This window comes from Canis lupus, chromosome X, assembly GCF_048164855.1.
Source record: "Canis lupus baileyi chromosome X, mCanLup2.hap1, whole genome shotgun sequence".
NCBI lineage: Eukaryota > Metazoa > Chordata > Mammalia > Carnivora > Canidae > Canis > Canis lupus.
Window position 1 is genome coordinate 98,750,499 of NC_132876.1, and position 21,378 is coordinate 98,771,876.

Below are 21,378 nucleotides of genomic sequence, written 5' to 3' on the forward strand. Positions count from 1 at the left end.
AAAAACAAATCAGAGTGGAAACAAAGGGATAGAATTAAAAAAGGCAAGATCAATGAAACCAGGAGCTCATTTTTTAGAAAGATAAAAATAGACAAATGTTTAGCTACCCTTGCCAAAAGTAAAAAGAGTCAAATAAAATTAGAACTAAAAGAGGATATGTAATAGGTGATGAGGATTAAGGAGTGCACTTGTGATGAGCCCCACTGATATATGGAAGTGCTGAATCACTATATTGTATACCTGAAGCTTCTCTAACACTGTATGTTAACTAACTGGGATTTTAAAAAGAAGAAATATTAAAGCAGATTGCACTGGGGCACCTGGGTGGCTCAGTGGATGAACATCTATCTGCCTTTGGCCCAGGGCATGATCTTGGGGTCCTGGGATCGAGTCCCACAGCCTGCCTCTCCCTATGCCTATGCCTCTGCCTCTTTCTGTGTGTCTCTCATGAATAAATAAATAAAATATTTTTAAACAATAAAAATAAAAGCAGACTGCACTAAATACAAAGAATGGTAAGAGACACTTATGAACAATTATATGCCAACAAGCTGGACAACATAGAAGAAATGGGAAGATAAATACCTAGACACATGCAACCTACCAAGTTTGAATCATGAAGAAATACAAAATCTGGAAAGACCAATTACTAATAAGGAGGTTGAGTCGGTAATTGCAAACCTTCCACAAACAAAAATCCAAGACCAGATGAATTCCCAGGTGAATTCTACCAGACATTTAAAGAGTTAATACATATGTTTCTCAAACTCTTCCAAAAATTGAAGAGGAGGAAACACTTCCAAACTCGTTTTACAAGGGTAGCATTACATTGAAACCAAAACTAGACAAGGATGCTGCAGAAGAATTACAGGCCAATATCCATGATGAACATAGAGGCAAAAACCTCAACAAATATTAGCAAAACAAGTTCAACAATATATTAAAAGGATAATATACCATGATCAAGTGGGATTTGTTCCAAGGATGCAAGAATGGTTCAATATCTGCAAATCAATAGGACACACCACATCAACACAATGAAGGATGAAAATCATCTATAATCATCTCAGTAGAGGAAGAAAAAGCATTTGACAAAATACAACATTCATCCATGATAAAAACTCAAAGTGGGCACAGAGGGAGCATATATCAACATCATAGCAGCCATATATAACAAGCCCACAGCTAATATCATACTCCACAGTGAAAAACCGAAAGCTATTCTTCTAAGATCAGGAACAAGACCAGAATGCCCACTCTCGCCACTTTGAGTCGACATAGTCCTGGAAGTCCTAGCCACAACTATCCCATAACAAAAAGAAATACAAGGCATCCAAATAATAAAGGAAGAAAAAATTATCTTAATTTACAGATGAAGTATTTTATATACAAAAAATCCCGTAGACTCCACCAAAAAACTGTTAGAATAAATGAGTTCAGTAAAGTTGCAGGATACACAATCAATATACAGAAATCTGTTGCTTCTATAATAATGAACTATCAGAAAGAGAAATTAAGACAAATCCCATTTACGTCAAAAAAAATAAAATGCCTGGGAATACATTTAATTACAGTAGTGAAAGACCTGTATGGTGAAAACTATCAGGCATTAATAAAAAAATTTGAAGAAGATGCAAAAAAATGGAAAGATATTTTGTGCTCATGGATTAGAATACTGTTAAAATGTCCATCCTACCCAAAGCAATCTACAGGGTAATGCAATCCCTATCAAAATTCCAATGGCATTTTTCACAGCTAAAATGGGTCTGGAACCACAGAAGGCTGCCAAAGCAATCTTGAGAAAGAAGAACAAAGCTGGAGGCATCATGCTTCCTGATCTCAAACTATATTACAAAGCCCTATTAGTCCAAACAATGTGGTATCGACATTAAAAACAAACAGAAACATCAACAGGACAGAAAAGAAAGTCCAGAAATAAACCTGAGCATATATAACCAATTTATTTACAACAGAGGAGTTAATAATAAACAATGGGGAAAAGATGGTCTCTTCGATGAATGGTGTTGGGAAAACATGCAAAAGAATGAAACTAGATCACAGTTTTATACCATACACAAAACTCAAGATAAAGACTTGAACGTACAACCTGAAACCATAAAATTCTTAGAAGACAACATGGGGGTAAGCTCCTTACCATCCATCTCTGCAATGACATTTTAGATTTAACACCAAAAGCAAAGGTAACAACAAGCAAAAATAAATAAGTAGGACCATATTAAACTGAAAACGTTCTGCATAGCAAAAGACACCATCAGCAAAAAGGGCAATCTATGGAATGGGAGAAAACATTTGAAAATCCTATTATCTGTTAAGAGATTATTACCCAAAACATATGAAGAACTCCCACAAATCAATGGGGAAAAATCTGATTTTAAAATAGGCAAAAGAGCTGAATAGACATTTTCCAATGTTTATGTCCAATAGGCACATGCTTCTTGATCTCAAACAGATGGCCAAGAGGTACATGAAAAAGTGCTCAACAACACTAACCATCAGGGAAATACAAATCAAAACCACAATGAGATTTCACCTCAGGCCTGTTACAATGGCCATTATCAAAAAGACAAGAGATACCGGGTTGGTGAGCATGTGGAGAAAAGGGAACTCTTGGGCATTGTTGGAAGAATGTAAATTGGTGCAGCCACTATGGAAAATGGTGTGGAGGTTCCTCAAAAAAATTAAAAGCTGAAGTACCACATGATCCAGTAATTCCAGTTCTAGGTACTTCTCTGAAGAAAGCATAACCACTATTCTCAAAACGGTATCTGCACCCCCATGTTCACCACAGCATTATTTATTATAGCCAAGACATGGCATCAGCCTTAGTGTCCAATGACAGAAATGGATAAAGATACTGTGATTATATATATATATATATATATATATATTCAGTAAAATATGAGGCCAACAGAGAGAATAAAATCCTGCCATTTGTGACAACATGAGTGAACCCTGAGGACATGATGCTAACTGAAATAAGTTAGAGAATGATAAATATATCCCATCACTTATATGTGAACTCTAAAAAAAAAAAAAGAAAGAAACTCATAGACACAGAGAATCAATTAGTGATGGCCATAGGCAGGGAATGGGCAAAATGGGTGAAGGTGACCAAAAGATAGAGACTTTCATTTATAAGTAATTTGGGGGAAGTAATGTACAGCATGGAGACTATAGTCAACAATACTGTATTGTAGATTTGAAAGTGGCTAGGTGAGTAAATCTTAAAAGTTCTCCTCACCAGAAAAAAATATATATAGCTATTTGGGTGGTGAATGTTCACTCTACTTATTGTAGTCATTGATTTGCAATATACGCATATTTCAAATCATTATGTTGCACACTTAAAACTAATAGAATGTTGTATGTCAATAAAAATAAATTTAAAAGACTATTGACTACTAATTTCATTATCTTTCATCATCCTTCAAACACTGACTGGCCAATCATCAGCATCATCACTGGATACCAAGATATATTTAAAAACTTACACAAAGCAATTTTATGTAAAATTGAAACCAGCTACCTTGAAGCATAATTTTTAAAAAGTGATTAAAGCTAAATATCAAATGCTGGATAATTTCTTTTTCTTTTGAAAAGCTGGAGAAGGGCAGGAAAGTTAGAATAGATAATTATATATCATTTTGGAAACTGATTCAAAACACAATATGAGGGCAGCCCGGGTGGCTCAGCGGTTTAGCGCTGCCTTCAGTCCAGGGCGTGATCTTGGAGACCCGGGATCAAGTCCCACGTCAGGCTCCCTGCATGGGGTCTGCTTCTCCCTCTGCCTGTGTCTCTGCCTCTCTTTCTCTCTCTCTCTCTCCCTCTCTGTGTTTCTCATGAATAAATAAATCTTTAAAAACACACACACAATATGATTTAAATTAGTAATCCAAAGAAAAATAATGGGTATAGTAGCTTATATACAGTCCTTCCTTTTAAGACAAAATAATTTTCTAAGACATAGCTCCTATTTCATAAAGAGAAAGTAGTTTGCTTAGGTGTCAGCAAATCACAAGAATAAGGATTTGGGGGTTCTTTCAGCATAGGCTACATTGGTTCTGGCTGAAGTCACTTTTTTTTTTGATAGAAAGAGGACACACACATGTATGCAAGTGTGGAAGGGGAGCAGAGGGAGAGAGTTTTAAGCAGGCTCCATGCCCAGAGTGGAGCCTGATGCAGGGCTCAATGTCATGACCCTAAGATCATGAACTGAACCAAAATCAAGAGTCAGATGCTTAACCAACAGAGCCACCCAGGCACCCCTGAAGTCACTTTTTAAGCAAGTAGAACCATTATCTTTTCAGTTGTGGAATGGGAATTGATCAGATAGGGTATTGTCGTTTCAAGTAAGCCTAAAACAATGGTGAGTTTCAGAAGACCTTAAAGAATATCTTGCCCACAGCAAACCACTGCATTTCTTTTTTTTTTTTTTTCAGATGAAATGGAGTCATCACACTTTTTTCTTCACTGAGCAGCATCTCCTGTTATGCTACATCAGTGTACTATTTTAACTTGATCCTGTCTTATTTTGAAACATTCCTTTTTTTAAATGTTTTAGTCATTTTGTTGAACTAACTTCAGACAAGCTGTGGAGGCTATAGCTAATAATTAAAAAAGGATTTTTTTTGGCATGTCTGTGGGAATCACCTTGGAGTAGAATCTAATTGAAGTACGAATGTTAAAGTACCGTCATTAACTTAAGTATGAGATCCCTTGACCATTAGCAATATACTGTTTGAGCAGGCAGTGAATCAGTGAAGTAGGAATAAAGGCTGGCCAAATTCCTGTGTGTACAGTTGGGACTGAATATTTTATTAAATAAATGGCTTTTTTGCCGGACAAAGGGGTAGATTTGTGGTTACAGGTACTGTTAAGAGTTAAATACACTTCTGGGTTGCCTGTTGTAGTTACACATCAGTATGTGATTAGAAAACCCATAAACATTAGTTTCTTTCTAATTTGATGTCTTACAAGAGAAAGAATCAGTCACCTATTCCTGTGTGACAATTACAAAATTCCCTGGTTATGGATTTCACATTTGCGCATCCCTTGGTTGGCTGGAGTTCTGCTGCAGCTCATCTAGGCTTGACTCCAGGTTATAGGTTGGGTTCAGGTGTGTTCCACCTTGTACCATCCTTCTTGGATCAGCAGGCTCTCTGGGCAATGTGCTCCTTATTGCACTAAGCACAAGAGGACAAACCCAACCACCCAAGGACATTACAGACCTCTATTTGTATCTGCTAACATTCCATTGGCCAAACAGGTCACATAACCAGGTCCAAGTTCCTAGGCCAGGGAAGCAAACTCTCCCCAGTACCTGGCCACTCTGTACTGTCTACACTAACCTCCTTGGTGTTTGAGCAAGCCAGTCATACTCCCTTCTCAAAGTCTTTCCATTTGCTGTTCTCTGTATACATGGGTCACACCCTCATGGACTTAGTTTTTGCCCCACTGTACCTCGTCAATAAAAGCTTCCAAGACTTCCCATTCGGAAGGTTCTTTGCTCATCCTCTCTTCTGAAGGGTTATCAGCACCTGACATACTTCTAAAACTTACTTGTTTGTTTAGACTGTGGGCCTCCATAAGAATGTAAGTTACATGGATACGGGGCTTCTTTGTTTATTGCTATATCCCCAGCACTCAGAACAGTGCCTGGACATACAGTGAGCTCCTGGTGAATGTTTTTATAAGTAAGCTAATCTTAGTGTTTTTTAAATCTGTATGGCTACTTTTTTAGACATTTAAAATCCAGTTCAGGGGATCCCTGGGTGGCGCAGCAGTTTGGCGCCTGCCTTTGGCCCAGGGCGCGATCCTGGAGACCCGGGATTGAATCCCACATCAGGCTCCCGGTGCATGGAGCCTGCTTCTCCCTCTGCCTATGTCTCTGCCTCTCTCTCTCTCTCTCTCTCTCTCTCTCTCTCTCTCTGTGACTATCATAAATAAATAAAAAAAAATTAAAAAAAATCCAGTTCAGTATCAAAGAGTCCAGCAGTGTTGCTTGAATGTCAGGTGTCATTTAGCAGTTTAAACATTTCCAGTATAATTGGCACAGAAAATATCGACCATTAAGCATTTTTCAGCGTTGATTCACCTCTACTCGTGGATACATGTGATAACTGATTTTGATTCTTAAAAGGAGATTAAACCCAAAGGACTTTTTTACTTAGAAAATCTTAAGAAAAGGAGAAAACAGGATTATTCTTGACTCATGTATGTACTATGTAGGATGTGATCGGCACTCAGAAAATGTTTGAATGGCTACTTTCACTGCTGTCATGAAACACTTCCATTAAGGCAAACCAACTCTATATTTGCACTTAGATGCTTATATTCGAGACTTACAGATGATAGTTTATCTATAAAGATGAACTTGGTTGACATCATTAGGTTTATGCTTTAAAATTTGATCCTTGAAATAATTCAGGGAGAGGAATGCCAGTCGCGTCACTGAACTGTGTTTGAATCTTAACACACTACAATTCAGTTCCTAGAGCTCCAGTATGATGTAATTAAACTGTCAGAAATTTTAACATGGTTGCTCATGAATGTCTCTGTTGGTTCTGATTTATTCTGCAAGGCATACTATTGCTAAAGCAAACTTACTGCCATTAAAAATGCCTCATGTTCCACAACTTGGCAAAATTTGCATCCATAATGGAACAAAGAGATGTAATCATCCCTGCAGTTGTGAGGATTCTGTTCCTCCTGGCGATATTTCATTCACTCCATCCTCACCAGATAATGATGGTTTAAACTCACAAGTAAAAAGAAACTAAAGGTGCTTTATTTGATTTTTTCATTTCTAGGGGCATAAATAGAAGTAAGTCATGTGTGTGTGTTTGTGGGTGTGTAGATTGGTAGGTAGATACCACTTCTTTTTCCATCTTGTGATCTTAATTTTTCAGCACTTATTTCCTGTCCTTAGTATTTGAAAGAGGTTTTCTATGGTATGTTACCTTGAGACTCACAAAAGGAGAGATTTTCTTTCTATCCTAGGTCCGTAAGCCCTCCACTATAATAATGATATTTGGCCTTCTCTCCACCTAGGATGTGATTTTGTCTTAATGATGAACATCACGTCAAGGATCCTATTAGCTTACACCCTAAAAAACAAGACAAAAAACTTAATAATAAATTCAGGACTGTAATCATAGATGGAAATCCAAGTGGCACAGATGAAAGGAAATGACGAGCGTACTTAGGTCATTAAGTCACTGGCTGCCTAGTCATTTCCAAGCCAGACGTGAACCTGAGGTTGTCTGTAAGCACATTCATTGCCACTGATTTGCCAAAGCAATGTCTTGTTTTTGACAGAAGTGACAATATACTGAACAAATAAAGCTTGAAGTTAATATTATAAAAAATTAGTTTCCAAAAACCTTCAAAGTTCATAGTAATTTTGTTTTCAATGGAGAAATCTGTCCTTTACTGCAAATGCTATTTGAGCTGTGTATTTCTGTACCAAATGAATCATCAGCAGAGACTCACAGATCAACAGAATCTACAAGTGGACTCCTATTCCCAGAAGAGGACCATCCATCCCTGAACTCCTTTTCATCCAAAACCTCCTTCTCCCCTCACGTAGACAAATTCTCAAAACCAACAAAAGCTTCCCCTTCATAAGCCTCCAAAACCATAATGATAAAGTTGTCCCATGTAACAGAGTGGAAGGAAACCACTCTGCAGAACCCCCATAGCCAAGGTCCTTAGGACATTAAATATTTCCCAATCCCGTTAGGCTTCAGAAGTACCTGTATTTTATCTTTTTGGTTAAGTGGCAAAGGAGAGAGTGGGGGAAACACCTCCAAGTCTCTACTTCTCCCTTACCTTCATCAGATGAATGCAAAACGTCACCTACTTCCTTTTGTATTGAAGAGACCCTGTAAGTGGCTAATTGTTCTTTTATTACCAAGAAAAATGGGGGCACCTGGGTGGCTCAGTGGTTGAGTGTCTGCCTTCGGCTCAGGTCATGATCCCTGAGATCGAGTCCTGCATCATGCTCCCTTCAGGGAGTCTGCTCCCTCTGCCTATGTCTCGGCCTCTCTCTCTGTGTTTCTCATGAATAAATAAATAAAATCTTTTTTAAAAAATGGTTCACATTTACTAATGGGGCCTAAGACATGTTGATTTTATCTTACCTTCCAAGTAGAGAAACCGCTATCTTCTCCAAAGACAAGGATCTAGACACAGCCCTACATGGGATTCTTCTTCCCTTGAACAAGTCATCCCCTAATTATTCGGCCTTCCAGGGTTATCTTTATTTATGTTACTTCTGAGCAAGTGGAAATGAATTCATAATGACTCTTTACATGGGATCGTGGGCTTTTTCTCTGCTATCTATGTTTGCCAGACATGTAACATGCCATTCTTTGTGCTTGCTTCCATTAAGGCGAGGAAGACCTGCTCAGCCCTCCCCAGGACACAAGCACAGGGTTAGAGGAAGTGATGGAGCAGCTCAACCACTCCTTCCCTAGTTCCAGAGGTAAGCTCCAGGGCGTGCAGGTCACTCACACCTGCTGGAATCAGGCCTCCCGTTTCCACATGCAACTGGCCTGTGTATTTTCCGTGTTTAAACATGCTGATGGAGTGCCAAAGTAGGGTGAGGGGGTCACTGTGAGAAGTGAGTAGTTTTCAGGGTGAAGTTCTGCTACAGATGACTAAACTGACTGGTTTGGGCTTCCAGTTGAATTCGGACACCCGTAGAATCGAGAAACCTCTAGAAATCAGAGTACTGACTCAGTTGTTTCCTCTTTGCACATTAATCTGAAGAGTTAATAATGAGAGAGGCTTTCCTTAAGAGCAAGGATGCTGTGACTTTGACAGACAAGGAAATTCATGCCCTGATGGCACCTCTGCCAGGGACAGACAGTTACCACGCCATACGGTGAAATCCAGAATGTGCCGAGTATACAGCAGTGGCGGGTACTCAGACTTCCAATCTGATGCCTTTATATTTAAAAATTGTGTCTTACACCCCATTATTTAAATATAGGTACAATTAAATCTCTGTATCCTAGTCTGTCGGGGTTGGTTTCACTGCCATAGATGGAATATGATCTTTGCAAAGAAAGACATTCATAATATTAAGGCCCTTATTTCCCACCATCACTCTGACCTTGGGTATTTTTCCCCTCATAGAAAAGCAGCATTTCACCCTGCCAGCTTTTCCCACTAGCCAGTATGAGCTTCAGATGTCTTAATTTATCCAAGGAGGTCTCGCTCCCATTGTAGCATTTTGGAGTATTTTAGCTTATTGCTCTGACCTAAAACGGAGTCACTAACCCACCTCCCTTTGGTGAATAAAAAGAATGGCAGCAGCCACCTGTAAGCAAATGGAGGGAAAACCTAGACAAGCCAAAGGGGAGAACACAAGTCTTTGTGGCCAATGATTGGCACCTCTAATGGGCAGCCCTGGAGGGAAGGGCAGCTGAGTCTGGCTATTTGCTCCTCTCCATAAGAGCAATGAGGAGAATGTTTGGAGTCATGCGTTTTTCCTATCTTTCTGTTCAGAGTCAGCTGACAATGGCCGTTTCCTAGCTATTTGATGTATGAGTGAACACTGTGCGGTGCACATTAAAAGCAGTACCGTTCTGCTAGAGCGTTGCTAAGGAACCATCAGGGAAGCTAATTTTAAATATCTGCACCAGCCATCTTTTCACTGCTGAGTGCCTCTGATGTGTTGATTTTAACACATAAGCATCTTCTCTGTCCTCCCTCCACCCCCACGTCCCCCACCTGCCACCCTTGTCTCCATCATGACCCTCGCGGCTGTCTCCTCTACCTGGATGCCGTGGTTCATGAGAAGGCTACGCGCCAGTCTGATGTAAATCACATGCTTTCCCCTTGATCCTGTCAGCTTTTACAAGCACCTACTATGTGCCAGTGGAGGCGTTAAGGATGCAAAGAAGAAGTGCCCACTTCCTTGTCTTCGAGGTGGTTATGGGCCACTGAGGAGGCCGACTTCCAGAGTTCCCATTACAGTGTAGTGGTAGTGCCATGATGGGGAGGTCTAGGACATGAACCCCAGAAGCACCCTTTGACTTAAATAGGAAGGGTTCCCCTTAGGCACAGCAAGGGTCTTCAAGATTACATGGCTACAACTTTGGGCCCCCCATGTAGCACACATTTCGGTGACCCCAACCTAGCCCTTGAAGGTCACAGATGGATACCTTGTCCCAGGCCCTTAAACTGCAAGTTTGTGCACCTGCTTGGCAGGAAGTGAATGGCTGCTGCAGCGATGCCCTGGCCTCTCCTTTCCACCTAAACAACCAGAGCGTAGCACACAAGAGGCTGCAGCAGCGCTCATGGCTCCACTTCCCTTCAGGCAGCCTTTTTGTACTGGGCCTCTGACCCATCCTGATGATCTGTAAGGGGGAGTCCTTTGCACCCTCTCCGTGCATCCCCCTTTTAGTCTCTGAAGCTGCATACCACATGTAGGGAAGAAGTCTCCTAGAAGAAGAGAAACAGACTTCTTCTGATATATTTGGCAGTTGGCATCTCTGATGTTAAATTTATTCGTATGGTGTTCATGTGCTTGTATGGAAGCTGGGGGAGCTGCAGGCCCCCCTGGATGGCATTCGCTAAATCGTGCTGACAGAAGCATACCTGCCCGAGTGCTAATTTGAGTTCTCAAGTAGGGGATGAGGCTTTGTCTGGCCGATTTCACGAACTAAGTTCCTACTTACTCAGTAGGAGGCTGCTGGCCCGAGAGAAGTCATTTATTTTCCTGAGGAAGACAATCAGGATCTGGCTGTTCTTTCTGTGATGCTATCATTTCTGTGACCTTGACTTTTTTTTCACCACTTCCTGCCAAACTCAGCCCTTACTCTTCTGCACCCAATTCCTATGTGTGGGGGGTTCTTCCCACAGCACCAAGCAATTCTGACGCCAGCTGGGTATCCTAGAATTTAGCTCATCTCAGACCCCATCTACCCAGAGAGAGCATCAGATCCCACATCATGAGGGTGAAGGTCCCCAAAACCACCCCCACTTCACTTCAGAGACCAGGTCCAAGTCCAGTTTATCACCTGGGCTTCTGACCCACCTGCTGTAGACTTAGAGGTGCCAACGACCCCCTTCTTGGGTTCGATAAATTTCCTACAGTGGCTTGCGGAACTCAGAAATGTTTTCCTTACCAGATCACAGGGTATTATGAAAGGATAGAACTCAGGAAGAGCCAGATGGAAGAGATGAACAGGGCGTGGTATGGGGAGAGGGGGCCATGCTCCCTCCAGGTGTGTTCTCTTCCTAGCACCTACGGGTGTTCACCAACCCAGAAGCTCTTCCCACCCAGTCCTTCTGGGTTTTTAGGGAGGCCTCATTACATAGATGCATTTGATTCAATCACTGGCCACTGGGGATCAAACTCAGTCTCCAGCCCCCACTCCCATTCTCGCCCCTGAGGTCAGGAGGTAGGGCTCAAAGTTCCAACGCTCTAAGCCCAGGGTGGGCTCCCCTGGTACCCAGCCCCTAAGCATAAGTAAGTATGGTTTTTCCAAGACTTGTCTTACTAACACAACAAAAGATATCTCCATGCCTCTCTTCACAGGAAATTCCAAAGGTTTTAGGAGTTCCATGCCCTGAAGGGGGATTAAGACCTAATACCTATTTCTTAATTCTAAATCACAATATCACCCCCTTTTTCTCCTCAAATTCAAATGGATAAAAAGTTTCATCATAGTAAAAGTAGAATGGAAAATATATACATGGTAGGCTTTAGTGGGAGCATCTTACCAATCAGGAGGTATGTTAGGTTGATGTAAAGCAGAAAATTTTGAATCTTAACATCTCAGGCTTACAGACTATCCCAAATAGAAGGGTCCTGAAAGGTCATTTTAGCATTTCTGACCCCTCAAACAGTGGCTTTGGACCCTTTGACCATTATCCATACTAAGAGAAACATTTTACATCTCAAACTGGATTAAGGGTATAAAATACATTGGATGTGTGTGTGTACGCACGCGTTGTATACACCCACCATGTATATATATACCACCCATGTATGTGTCTAGTCACATACACATACAAAGATCAGAAACATAAGATTCGTGAAGCAACATTTCCTATGCTACAATTAATTCACTCTGTTGAATTATTCCTCTGTTTTATTAATTCAAAAATAAAATGCTGGTTGCAACCCACTAAAATGATTTTCAGATCCAGTGGTTTAAAAAAAATACCGATCTAACTGATTTTGGTTTTCCTTGCCCAGGTACACATCTTTTTTTTTTTTAAGTTACATTTCAAAAGATTCACCATGGAAGTTTCTGCCAAGCCCCGCCTAGTATATTGGAGGACATTGTGCTTTTAATCTAAGTCTGCCACCCATGTTCCCATTGCTGTGTAAGGAAGAATGAAGTTCACAGTTGCTGCAGCTGTTTCGGACAGCTGTTTGAGTAACTCAAAACAGATGTCAGAGCCAGAGGTCTGACATTTAGTGGAAATGTGCTATTAAATACCACCTCATGGTTTACTTAACCCTGCTAGATAATTGCCCACAGAGGAAAAGACTTTTTAAATAAAATATTACACTTTTCACAAATGCAAAGTATATAGATAGGGGAGTTTTGCATTTTAAATGTACAACTTTTCTGTTACCAGTTGCCACAGTCTTGACATCAGGCTCAAGTGTTAAGGTACTTGCTAATCTTCACCTTGCATTTTCACTAAAAGTCCCTGGAAGCCAGAAGTGCCTTGTTCATGGCCATTTGGCAAGTTAAATTAAGCCCCTGATCTTATCTCACTGGCCTTGCTAAACTGTTACCCAAATTAATAAAGGGGTTGCATGCTCTCCTCCTGGTGAAAAACTGCTAGCTGACACTGTCCTGCATAATAGCCGCTATAAATTGCGGGGTGTTCACAGTGTGAATGTGCGCGTGTTTAGCCTTGTGATCATACCTTTCATGATTAACCTCTAGACACAGTTATTTGCAACCACTTTGAGGGATTTCAGTGGCTCGGTGTATATTAGACACAGAACGTTAGCCAATTTCTAATCTATTTATCTACCAGTAATGTATCCCTCTGTCTATACGTATATGTAGAATTGGAATTCCACTCTAATAAAAATCATTATCTACTATAAGGCACTTTCTAAATCTCCACCATTATTCTCTAGGAACAGTACATGAGTAGAATGTACAACAAACATAATTTAAAAATAAACAATTTAAGTGATTTGTCCATATGTCTTTGATCATTTTGCATTCTAACAAAGGTATTTTTATATGTACGTGCATTTACAAAAGGAAGGCTTCCCTCATCAGTGGTATGGTATTGGCTTCTCTAAAAATGAGGTGCCACTGTATACTAATTAGTGATCAGTAGGATCCAAAATAAGTTTTTAGTGCAATAAGACAATTTAAAACACAGTTAACGGTGCTACGCAGGTATTTCTACTGCCTGTACAATGTCTTACCTACTGACCTGTGCCGTATTATTTTTATCCCTAACATCCATGCCATCCTCTCTCATATTACCCACCCCTCCATAAAGCCCACATACATTCTGGTAAATGTCTCTAAATTAGCCACCCAGCAGCTGCGCAAAACCTGCCATCTTCTAAAATTCGAGTCTTGTCTGTGGTTCTTTTATGGAAGAGCAGCATGAAGATAAGATCACGCATCCCCTTTCAGGCACCACTCTGTTTACTCAGCTTCCATAAATCTTGAGCTCTTAGCCTTTACACCAGGGGCCAACAAACTATAGTCCAGGAGCCACATCTGGCCCACTACCTGTTTTTATAAATAAAGTCTTACTAGAACATAGCTACACCCATTCATTGACATATTGTCTATGGTTGCTTTTTCACTCCAGAGAGGGAGTAGTTGTGGCAAAGTTGAACAGCTGTTACAGAGACTGTGGGGCTTGGAAAGCCTAAAATGTTTACTGTCTGGCCCTTTACACAGAAAGTTTGCCAACCCCTGCTTTACGCTACTGTGGTCCATTCTAGCTCATTCTGTATATGCAGTCACACACTTTCTGGTGCTGATCCACTCTCAGCTCAACAAAGCTGTACTTTTGAATTGATTTGTGTATTTATGTCCATGTTCACCAGAGATCATACATGTTGCAGTATTTGAAGTATGACCATTTGACTCTTCTGTCACTTGTGATACAATAGAAATCATAAAAAGGGATTCATTGTTCCTTAACTTTTTCAGTTAGTGAACTAAAATTAGGAAGCTAAAGTTACCCCCCACCCCAAAACAGTAATGTCCTGAGATTCTAACCCAGAATAATGAGTCATCTCAAGTTCATACTGCCTGAGGAAACTGGACATCTCCAGACTTGACCAAGCCTTTTATTCAGACACAAGACTCCCCCAGCATATTTCCTTCTTCTCTTGATTCATTTCCTGACAACATACCACATTGCCAGATGGACACTCTAAGTGAAGGTCTAAGGAAACTCATTTCCAAAGAATGTATTTATGAAATAAGACTTATGTGGCACTTGCATTTATTTTACTGGTAAAGAATTTTCTTAAGTGGCACAACCAAATAGCCTCTATTTTGTCAGTGCAGAAACTAGTCTGATACAGTATAAAAGATCTATTGTTTTAACCTTCTTTAAACAAAAAAGCGCAACTTCCTTTGGTACTATGGTAATGAGCACATTGGTACCAAGGGATGGGGGCAGATTTTGAAAGAGACTAGGATTAACATAGCTCTGGAATGTCCACTGTACATGAAACATGGTTTCTGAAGAAGTACCCGAAACAAAACCCAAGTCATTTGCTGCCTGTTTGGCGGTGGTCAGTGGATACTGAGCTCTGAATATGGCTTGGTGTCGAATAAAGATATGTAACCTGTATCACTCTGGGAACCATAATTACATCCTGAAACTAAATCATATTGCTTTCTAACAACACTCCTTCCTGAAGCTCTTAAGTTTTTAAAAGTAGACCAAAGTGAAAGCCAGCACAAGTTACCAGCCCTTGGCACACAAGTTAAAGGGTAACAGGCAAGGCCAAGGTGCCAAAAACACCAAAGACTCCTGACCATGATTTAGTGGCTACCTTCCTAATTCAGTTCAACCAGCATTCGTCAGATACCCATAGTGTCGAGGAATAGGAGGTATTGGAGAGAGAGGGGATGGGTAAATGATATATGGGCCCTGGCTTCAAGGATCTCAGTCTTATAGGGGAATGGAATGAATTCTACTACCAGAGAGTATAACCACAAAATACAAAGATGAAAAAAAGACTTGATAGGGGAGTCGAAAGGAATGGCTATGTAATTCATGCTGGGATTCATTGAGCTGTCAAGAATGAGTGTTGTTCTCCTCCTTCCCCTTTTTTATCTGGTATGGACCTACCCCTGGCAACACCCACAAGTGAGAAGCCAGTACCCCTTTTTCTCCTCTTCCCTGGTTTGAGGAATGTTATGTATATATATCTTGACCACGTTTGCATGATCAAGCATGCAGTTTTTATACTTTTAAAACATTTTATTTATTTGAGAGAGAGAGAGAAGGGGGGCTGGCCAGAGGGAGAGGAAAGAGAAATCCCAAGCAAACCCCATGCCGGGCATGGAGCCTAACTCGGGGATCAATCTCAGGACCCTGAGATCATGACCTGGGCCGAAACCAAGAGTGGGACGCTCAACCAACTGAGCCACCCAGGCACTCCTGCGGTTTTTATACTTATAAGAAATCTCTGACTCACTTGGGAAAATTCAGAAGGAAGGAAACAAGGGAGGGAGGAAGAGTCCTACTTAGAAAAATTTTCAACGTATACTAGAAGTATAGACCATGAACTTGAGTTTTGAAAGATTTCTTTTCGAAGAGTAGCTCCATACTTCTTTGGTCTGGATGAGTAGTCCTCGCACGGTTCCAAGGTGCTTTAGTGTTTGCAGCTGCTGAGCATGGGGGGCCCTGGCGGGGAAAGGAGATGCTGTACAGGGTCTCTCACAGCTCTGCTTTTATCTGCTCTAAATCCTGGGGTTTCACCTAAGATTGTCTCAGGAAGTGTCCCACTGCTCATAATCAGAGTCTGAAAACCAATATTTCACTCGAAGGCCCTGGTGATAAGAGGAACTTGCCAAAAGCCCCAGACATGCTAGGTATGATCAGAGGTGCCTCATTTTCTGTCCAAATATAATCACAGAAAACTTGACCAGGACCTGCTTTTCAAAAATAAACGCATACAGATGGAGGGTCCTCTAAAACAATGCCGGTGGGTTGTTAGCCCTCGGATCTCAAGGCTCCTGGTATCTGTTGAATTAGGAGGAAGTTGGGGGTTCATTCCTACATCTGGCTCTGTGGCTTGCCCGTTAGTGGGGCTCATTTCCTTCCCCCTTGTTTTTTCTATTTTCTCAAATGTCCCGGTCTCATCATGGGCATGCTCAGCTTCTACCAGATAGAATGAATTCTCCCAAGGGGATGCAGTCTCGCCTTGGTGGTGTTTCACCTCGCATTTGGGGTGCCGACTTCTGGCACACACACAGTCAGCTCCTGCTTAGGTTTCAGTGTATTGTTGAGAGTGAAGAGATTGAGATTTGGGGACGTTTCGATTGAGGTTCTAAAGCTGTCCTTGAAAAACAATGCTTAATTTGTCAGATCCTACACTGTGCCAGCTTTCATCCCCTTGAACACATGAACTCTATGGATTCTGTAAGTTATGTCTCCTGGATCGTGTTATCTGTTTACACTGATTTTAAGTGTATGTAAAGGTTATTTGACTGGATGTGTCTTTCGGGTTTTTTTTTTCTTTTTGTTTCTGGTTGTTGTTTTTTTTTTTTTTCAGAAGGGAATAAATGAATTGTCATCTCAACATTTGTTTGGTAAAAGCAGCAAAATTGGTATGAAACTGTATATTTATGCATTTTTTTCCTTTCTGATATCTCTGCCTCTTCCTCTCTCCATTATTAAAGGAAGAAATACCCCTGGGAAGCCAATGAGAGAGGTTAGTGAGATTCAGGCTCACAGCCACGGCTTCTGTGTGTCTCATCGCGCTTTCTATGTTTGGCGTTTGTGTAAGAATTGTGTGTGTGCACGCGCATGTATGTACTACATGTGTCATCATGTAAGGACGGTAGTCACCTCTCCACTTGCAGCTCATGAGGAACATTCTTCAAATGTTCATCGCCATTGTCATCACCATGACGACAGGACCAGGGGTTGGGGGAGCAGGAATCTCCATAAAATGGCAAGCCTTGATAATCCCTAGGTCGGATCCTGCAGTTCATCATCTGTTGCCATTTGTAACACAAACAGAATTCCTCAACATAAATTTAGCCTTGAACAGAATTGAGGAGCACTAAAGTCTCTATGCGTTTTCAGGATCCTAGCATTTTCTGCCAGTGCCCTGGGTCTTTATTCTTCTGGAATGACCTCATTTTGTTTTTGTTTTCTTTTTTTCCTCATTCCTATACTCTTTTCCCACTCTAGCTAACATGTTTTTGTTTTTGTTTTTTTTGAGCACTTACTGTGCCAAGCACTGTTGTAAGCACTTACCATCTTTTTCATGATGTAATCTTCATGCCAAACCTATGAGGTAGGTACTCTTATTAACCCCATTTTACAAACAAGGAAACTGAGTCAGTGAGAGAGCAAGCAGTGTGTTCAAGGCGACAGAGCCAGAATTTAAATCCAGCCAGTCAGGGTCCAGAGCCCCACTCTTCGGCTGAATCGCCACCTGAGAAAATGGTGTTGGACAGGCTCACGTCACGTCAACTAGCCCTTTGGAAAGCGCACTGTTTTCACTTGGCCTTTGGAACCAGATAGACCATAAACCAGTGAGGGATAAAAATTGATCGTTGGAGTCTTGAGGGTTTTTTTTTAAGTGCCTATTTATGGGCTCAAAGGGGTAGAATACAGTATTATCACTGAATGTGGCGTAAGATTTTTCAGGGAAAACTGTTGCATACTTTTATCAGAAATACTTTCTGAACGTTCAGTTACCTTATCACAGGACTAGTGGGTGGCAGAGTGTCAAGTGACAGCCCAAATGAAACAAGCTTGTCCTTACCAACAGCTTAGCGTGAACGATGTGCAAAGGAAAGCTCTTCCATGGGCCGCCATAACATATTATTCTGGGAGACAGGTTGGACAGGACGACAGTTGTCATATGAGAAGATCCTTAGCAACAGGCTGGACGAGAGTAGTTCTCTGATTCATTTAAACAGAAGGAGTCCTACTGGAAAGTCTGCCAACACCATGCCACGCAAGTCTAACGAATTTAATGATCCTTCAGTGTGTCTGTCCCAGTGTTCTCTATCAAGGCTTGGGACACTGGGGTCTTGGTGGGGGTTTGGGGGGCGGGTAGGCTGGGAGGAGAAACAGAGGAAACCTCAATTGGTGAAGCAATGAATGCTCCTGACGGTTTGCCTGGCTCACGTACTTCTTACGTGAGGCTTCTTGGGTTCATTCTTATGGTAAGTGCCCCTTACAATTTCTCTTAACGTGTTATAAAAAGCTGCACCTGAATTTTGACCCCCCTGAACATGTTTCTCTCATAAACGAAATCTTAAGGCAGGCCAGCACGTGTATCATTCAAGCCACGGAGGCATTCGGAAACTTTACTACCTGAGCCGCCTTACCGTCAGATAGCGTTTCCAGAAACCCCGAGGATCAAAGTGATTTTTTTTTATTGTTATAAAAATTACCTCCAAGGTACAGTAGATCAGATAGCTTTTCAAAGATGAAATTATGGAGAAGAAAAACACGAATTTTCCTGCGGTACTCCAGCTTTGCTGTGGACAAGTGAATGCTAACCATTTATTTGGGAACTGTATTTTAAAGAAAAAAAAATTTTTTAAAAGAGTGCCAGATTGCTATTGAGACCTTGGCTCTCTGCCAGGAAGTCTCAATTCCAATCACTGCAGAAAACAACTCCCTCAGGCAGTGGTGGCCTGTGAGACTAAATGTGTTGCGTTTAGCGCCAACTTGGAAAAACATACAACTGCTCTAATGTTCAATGCATGGTGCCTTTGTGTTCAACAGTCCTTGCTTAAGAGTGGATTGAATTAATACTTTCTGGAGACACATTTTTATGTCAACTTGTGCCTGAGGCTGATTGCAAACGCCTAAAATCCGGCCTGCTTTTCAGTGCCTCTCACGTTCATAGTGTGAGATTTTAATTTTGACTTTAGAAAAATCTGTCAGGTAAAATTAATGGCCTCACTAATGTTCTCCCTTACACACATGGATAATAGAACCAGGATACAAATCTGTTTTCTGTATCCATATCACACTGCAATTTTATGCCTCTGGTGGATTGAGTTACGATTCGCTGGGGCAGTATTTTGTCAAAGAGATAGAAATTTTTTTCCTGGTTTCTAATGAAAACCTCCATGAAAAACATTGCAATCATTATTCTGGTGAAACAGGCATTTGTAAATAAAGTAACCAAAGGCATACTACAGATACGGCGAGGTGACTCTGGACGTTCTTTTTTCTAGCAGAACGTTCTTTTTTCTAGCAGACAGCCATGAGGTCATTGGTGAACATTGAAAACTGTCCAGGCAAGTTAAAGGCCACCTAACATTTTCTGGGATGTTGTGTGGTGGATTAAGAGTAATGAACCTTTCTGTCAGCTAGTTACTTTTAAATAGCAGATACCCCTAGAAATGATGCCTCTGGAGAGTCTCAAGAATTTTCCCCTCAGATAGTAACTGAACACCTTTTCAAGGAGTAGAAGCACCACTCGGCTCTTTAATCTATAAATGCATTCACTTTCCAACCGCAGTCCACGTTCCCTAGCACGCAGGCTAAAACAGGTACCTTTTGATTATTGTCAATAAGCCAATGGGAAAAATGAGTTCTTTCTGTTCGGTTTACGGTAATACATTTTCTACCTCCCTGGTAGACTGTGCGACAGGTAGTGGACAAGGAGAAATAATTTGAATTCTGTTCAGGTATCAAGTTGTAAGGGTCTTGGGTTTTGTTTTTACTGGCTTCATTAATAGCTACTAAGACTACAAGTAATTAAAAATTTGCAGGTAGTCCACTCGTTTTTGGTTACACATAATAATCGGAGAGATCTCCCAGGGTTGCTAGGCAGTCAAAACCAGATACAAAGGAAACCCTTTAGCCTGGTGGCATCAGGTATATATTGGTGCTCTAAGCTGTAAGGAACAGCAAAGAACCCACTGGGTCCTCTGGTGGTTTTTATGGTTTAGAAAAGCCAAATATGGTTTCGATTCTTCCTTGAGGGCTGCCACACTCCTGGCCTACTCTCTGAGTAGCACACCTGCTTTGTTCAGGTTTTTATACTGGCCATCTCAACCAAAATCCAACGTGATTTTTTAAAACGGAACTCGTTCTCACTGAAACTCTTTGCATTGATAAAGCTCAACGAGATTTACCAACGTGATCACCTGAAGGGTGTTAAACTTTTAGTAAAGTCTTCACTTGATCTGGTGCCATCACTGGGTAAGTGCCTGCCTCTGAATCCTCTTCAGACCCTCTCTCTCATGTACTGAAAAACGCTAGGTCTCTTGAAGTAAATAACCAGAATTCCTGCCCTAGTCTATCTTTGATTTTTACGGGGATTTTAACAATTACGAGAATCCGTAAAGTTGATACATGGCAAGGTAGTAATAGCCTCATAAAGCATTTTTAGTTCCAAAGGCAGTACTCCAGGAGGAGAATGATTTAGTAATGTCCAGGAATTAAAATTAGCCATATAAAAATATGGGACATATAGGAAAAGGCAAGTCATAAGGTAGGTCTCAAATTATCTTGCTGTAGATCTGAATTTTGCCACAGAGTACCTGGGACATTGTGCTGCTTTTGTGCTCCATGCTGGGGGACCAATGCGAGGTCATGTCATATTATTATTAAAAGGCTCTTCTGATAGTTAACCCCCATTTAGGAAGGGTACCAAAATGGATTCACCGGATTCCCAAATCCATGCTGTACGTGTGGGTCATATTGTAATTAGGCTCTGGAGCAACTTGCAATGAAAAACTGGTTTTTCTTAGGAAGCTTCCAAATTCAAATGTTAGTATACAAAAAGGTCGATTCAAGAGTTTGTTTTTCAATTCAAGTAAAAGCAGAGAAAGAAGAGTCTCCTCCACCATAGCCTTAGAAGTGAGCCGGCGGCTTGAAAGGGCATGGAAATGAAGCTCCTGTGTCATAGTCATGGTGGCAGCGGTGATAATGGTGATGGCAATACACAGTGGTGCTGGCAGTGGGGGTAGTTGTGGTGGGAGTGGCTTGATAATCCCGGGATTTGAGTACAAGGGCACAATAAGTAAATCTCCCACAACAAGGTGGGGAAGGTCCATCCCATTATGAAATAGTCCTGTTACAATGGGAATCTCGTGCTTGTCCGTGGAAACCTCTGGCTAGATGTTTCCACGGGGAAGATGAGCACACTCTCTGACACTTTTCCACCGAAATGACCAC

The 21,378-nt window shown here is 41.1% G+C and overlaps 1 protein-coding gene and 1 long non-coding RNA gene across 20 annotated transcripts in view; one reads left to right on the top strand and one right to left on the bottom strand.

Moving 5' to 3' along the window:
- The window catches only part of DMD (dystrophin), a 2,167,959-nt gene that overhangs the window by 2,143,783 nt on the left and 2,798 nt on the right, over positions 1 to 21,378 (top strand). For 14 of the 19 annotated variants that reach the window (XM_072818058.1, XM_072818056.1, XM_072818061.1 and 11 more), the window contains one exon: positions 8,414 to 8,506. In XM_072818058.1, the coding sequence (XP_072674159.1) occupies positions 8,414 to 8,506 (93 nt within the window). Of the gene's footprint in view, positions 1 to 8,413; positions 8,507 to 16,898; positions 16,931 to 21,378 lie in introns of all 19 variants that reach the window. The other 5 variants (XM_072818060.1, XM_072818062.1, XM_072818068.1 and 2 more) reach the window with 1 other exon arrangement.
- Positions 1 to 21,378, bottom strand: part of LOC140628667 (uncharacterized) — an 84,928-nt gene that overhangs the window by 32,563 nt on the left and 30,987 nt on the right. The window lies entirely within an intron of this gene.